The sequence below is a fragment of the Sinocyclocheilus grahami genome, unplaced genomic scaffold (genome assembly GCF_001515645.1).
Source record: "Sinocyclocheilus grahami isolate Dianchi unplaced genomic scaffold, SAMN03320097.WGS_v1.1 scaffold1856.1, whole genome shotgun sequence".
Taxonomy (NCBI): Eukaryota; Metazoa; Chordata; class Actinopteri; order Cypriniformes; family Cyprinidae; genus Sinocyclocheilus; species Sinocyclocheilus grahami.
In genome coordinates this window covers 44,513-49,463 of record NW_015507035.1, presented here as the reverse complement: position 1 = coordinate 49,463, position 4,951 = coordinate 44,513, and the positions used below count along the sequence as shown (strand labels likewise).

Sequence of the window (4,951 nt, the reverse complement as noted above, 5' to 3'; positions counted from 1 at the left end):
CAAAGTTACACACCTTTTATTTCATGCGTTACCTCAGACTTGAACCCATGGCCATAGTGTTGCTAGTGCCATGCTCTGCTGTTTGAGCTACAGGAACACTACATAAATACTACTAATTAATCATCACAGACATATTTATGAATACTCAGTGTACCCAATAATATGGATTGTTAGCTTACCCGGTGGTTTCAGCAGCACCACTTGCTGATGAAACTACTAAAGCAGTAAAAATACAGTAACTGTTGGATGATATATGACAGCAGAATTCAGTTTTTTTTCCCCCACAGGCTGCAAAAGAAGCTTGTTGAGAGCAAGAAGACCATGTCATGTTGTGGACATCTGGCAAACACAGCATTTGTTGATGAAGTGTGAGAGAAAGTCCCAGTCTAAAGTGCACACATTGTGCAGCTGCTTATTTGAGTGTAAAAACATTCTTAAACTTGTATGAATCCCTGATTGCTGTTGACGGTTGTTTTTTGGTCAGTTCATCATGAAGTCTGGTCCTTAGTAACGGTTTACTGGGAGCAGAGGCATCAGTTCCGTCCATTTCACTGTATATCTGATGTACATTCATTAAAACAAATCTATCGGTGATGAATACTCCTTGTCTGCTTCATCATTCCTCTGAAGAGTCATCTGTAGAATCATGGTTTTAGAGCCATTGCTTTTGGTAGTTCTTCCGTTAGCCTGCAGAGAGAGGCAATGCGCTGCACATTAGGTTTAAGGAAAGAGAAAAAAAAAAGTGGCTCTGTTTAAGGAAAATATATGACTTGGAAGAAAGAAAGACATTGTTTTGTTTTGCTTTTTTTGACTTAATTCAATTCATTTTTATTTATTTTGGAGTATTATAAGCATGAATGTATCTCTTTTCTTGAGTGGAATTTTTGGTCCGTATATGTTTTAATTAAACTAAAACATATTTGGCATAAATAGTGCTAAAAAGAGGCTGCAACTGTTTGATAAATATATATATAAAAATATTAATATACAAGCGTAGTTTAGTTTTAAAATACATCTAGTCAGAGATCAGTCATAACATACTTTGCTAAACAAAATATTAAGTATTTATCATAAGGTTATTAAATTATAGCCTATAGTACTATTGTATGATTTAAACACCAATGCTGCTATATATATATATATATATATATATATATATATATATATATATATGCAAAGATAGATTACATTATTTATATATGTATAATATATATATTACAATTATTATATTTCATACATTTTTTTCAATTTACATCGTTATGTCTTTTTTTATAATGTGTGTGTTTTTTTTTTTTACATTTTCAGATTCATGAACGCTTTTGTAAATTATCTCAAATTGTTGTGCTTATAAATAGTAAATGCACATTTTGTACGTAATGCTAAAATAATAAGAATACGTATTTAAAATAAACGTAAAATAAACGCTTTTTCATTGTGATCTCAGGCTTTTGGACCCCACTGCTCGTTCATGAAATAAATATGATCCCTTTCTCTGTAATACAGAACACATATATTGTTCACCAGTGTAGCCGATGCATTTAGAAATCCCTGCGTGCATTAAGCCGGTAATTAAGCACTCATGGACGTTGATGATCAGTGTTGGGAAAAGTTACTTTTAAAAGTAATGCATTACAATATTGCGTTACTCCATAAAAAGTAACTAATTACGGTACTTAGTTACTTTTTATGGAAAGTAATGCGTTACGTTACTTTTGCGTTACTTTTGAGATCTGGACAGGGCTTGCTTGTTTGCTTTTAAAATATAAAATTTATATTTTTGGCAAATATGAAAGCCTTTTCACACCAAAAGTGAAATGAATGCGCCTCAGGCTGAAGGGAAAGTACATTTACGTCCGTACAGTAGAATGCAGAAGAAGACATTTCAACACACTTCAGCAATAAACAAAGACACACAAATGTTCGTCTAGAGTAATTTGTGCTTATTAGTACGCTTGAACTGAACCATCGAAGGTCAGAAGCAAAGACTTTGGTTAATAGAACGGGATTAAATGCATAAAGCATATTTGTGCTGTTTAACATTTAATTATTGCATATTCTGAGTTGCATTCTTTTTATTCATTTTGAGGGATACTGAATCTGTGTTTTTTGTTGTTGTTGTTAGTGAGATGAATGAATGCATATTCACATTTATTCTAGAACTACAGTAACATCTTCTGATTTCTCTCAACATGGCGACACCAGAGCTGTCGATCAATAAATTGGAGAAAAAAAAAAGTAACTTGCGTTACTTATCTGAAAAAGTAACTCGGATATTCTCTTGTAAATTTAAAAGTAATGCGTTACTTTACTAGTTACTTGAAAAAAAAGTAATCTGATTACGTTACCCCCAACACTGTTGTTGATGCCCACACACATCACAGACCCCCCCCTTTAACCACCGGAGTCTCGCGAGAGCGACTGAGCGAGATCTCGCAGGCCTGTTGTGTTGTGTCTGAAGAGAGAGAGAGAGAGACGCTGCGTGGGGGGGTTTCGCTTGATGTCACTGCGTTTACGCCACCGTTTCTCACGGAACTACAGTAACATCTTCTGATTTCTCTCAACATGGCGACACCAGAGCTGTCGATCAATAAATTGGAGAAAAAAAAAAGTAACTTGCGTTACTTATCTGAAAAAGTAACTCGGATATTCTCTTGTAAATTTAAAAGTAATGCGTTACTTTACTAGTTACTTGAAAAAAAAGTAATCTGATTACGTTACCCCCAACACTGTTGTTGATGCCCACACACATCACAGACCCCCCCTTTAACCACCGGAGTCTCGCGAGAGCGACTGAGCGAGATCTCGCAGGCCTGTTGTGTTGTGTCTGAAGAGAGAGAGAGAGACGCTGCGTGGGGGGGTTTCGCTTGATGTCACTGCGTTTACGCCACCGTTTCTCACGCTTCTGCGGCGTCTTCCAGTCCTCTCTTTCCCCACATACACCCGTTTAACGACCGTTCGCGGTACACCGGCGGGATTCTGACGGGTTTTCGAGGACGATGCGGCGGCGCTCGAGCGGCTGCGGAGAAAGATGGACCGTAACACCGTCGATGAAAACGGCCCTCCACGGCTCTGAGTCGCTGTCTTAACGCATTCGGTTCAGTTCCCGCAGTCGAGAGCTTCTCGGCGATGGATAAGTGCACGGCGAGCGGCAGCAGGCCCTCCGGATGGCAAACAAACCGCGAGGATCTGTAGCCTGCTAAGTTAGCTAGTAACAGAAGAGCCCCGCAGCCAGTCACTGTATGAGGATGATGAGGATGAGCACCAGCCCTGAGCTCGTGTTAAGAGGAAGAGCAGGCACACAAGCTGAGCTTTAAGGAGTTTGTGTTGTTCTCCAAGGCTGCTGGACTCCTAGCCGTATCACATCGCGCCATATCATGCAGAGCAGGGACCGTCCTGTTTACCGATAGCTCTAACGTTAGAGAGATTAGCTCAGTTCTTCACTCCTACATCGGAGTCCAGGGCTCCTGAGATGGATAAACTCACCATTATATCAGGCTGTCTCTTTCTGGCCGCGGATATATTTGCCATAGCGAGCATTGCCAATCCAGACTGGATCAACACTGGCGAGTCAGCAGGTGAGATACGAGATCAATAACTTTGTATCATAATGTCTTCAGATCTGCGAGCTCAGCTGTGTGCATCTCTAAACAGGCGTTTCATGTTCAAAGACCTGCTTTTTCCTCATCTGTTTTCAAGATTTTGACAAATATATATATATATTCTACTGAGATTAGATTTGAAAGCAGCTCTTTATAATAGCTTGCATTCATTTGTCATTTAGAAACATGATTATGTATTGCTGAACATAGTTAGTTCACGTGCATTCAGGTATCACATGAACCTTTGATTCTCAGATTCTTTTAAATATATATATATATATATATAATTTTATTTATTATAATATGTAGTACATGAACCATAGTGCTGGAAAGCATTCTTATATAACATTTGTTATTTAATGAAAACAATATTTAGTGCCACTTGCAATATAGCATCTATAGAAATGTCACTTTTTTTTTTCTTAGCTCACAAATAGTTCATGTAATGAAATATGAAACACTTCAATCTAATTTAAATATAAAATGTGAAGTTATTTGTATTCTGTCATCATTTAAGCTCGACTCTTAAACTTTGTTAGTCGTTTATAATACATTTTGGGAGTAAATTGAATGAATGAGCCCTTAATTCACTGTAAGATCATATTAAAAATCATTATCCATGGTTCAGGAGTGACTGAAGAGGTTTCAAAATTGCATCCTGGTTCTTTTGTCATGTTTAACCATATAACTCTGAGCACTAACGTCACTATGTCCAGCTTCAGACCTTTAAACGAATGATATAAAAATAATGTTTAGCAGTTCCTTGTGTGTCTAGTTGTTCAACTGCTCTCTGTTTTGGTTATGTAGCAGTTTTATGTGCCTCTCGCAGCCGTGAGGACACCTACACCGTTATTAATTATTTAAACCCATGACTGTCTTCAGATGTCCATGTGCAGGCGGCCTGTTGATCAACAGCTGCTCTTTGTTCAGCAAGCATGACTGCTTAGTAAGTGGGTCAGCAGGGGTTCAAGCACAATCCACTCGATTCAGCAAGAGTCGCTGGCCTTTGGGGTGTTTTCTTACATGTCAAATGCTCCAGCGGTGAATCAGGTGCTAAAACAAGCAGCCATATGAACATATTCCTTTGTGTCTTTCCTCAGCCATCCAGCGCAAGGAGTTTTAGCACATGCTTCCTATCGAATTCATTTAGGCCACTTGTCTGAGGCTTTCTTATTGTCTGGAATAGACATTGTTGTTCCGTGGTGTGTGTGTGTGTGTGTATGAATGTGTGTGTGCGTGTATATGCATGTGCGTGTATATGCGTGTGTGTGTATATGCATGTGTGTGTGTGTGTGTGTATGCGTTTGTGTGTGTGTCTGTCTCTCTGTGTGTGTGTGTGTGTGCGCGTGTCT

General features: G+C 38.5%; 1 protein-coding gene across 2 annotated transcripts in view; it reads left to right on the top strand.

Annotated features, from left to right (window-relative positions):
• The first annotated feature begins 2,766 nt into the window (after positions 1-2,766).
• The window catches only part of LOC107573054 (uncharacterized protein C16orf52 homolog B), a 35,819-nt gene continuing 33,634 nt past the window's right edge, over positions 2,767-4,951 (top strand). The window contains exon 1 of one of the 2 annotated variants that reach the window (XM_016259492.1): positions 2,767-3,575. In XM_016259492.1, coding sequence (XP_016114978.1) covers positions 3,470-3,575 — 106 coding nt within the window. In that variant the 5' untranslated portion in view covers positions 2,767-3,469. The remainder of the gene's footprint in view (positions 3,576-4,951) is intronic. The other variant, XM_016259493.1, reaches the window with a different exon arrangement.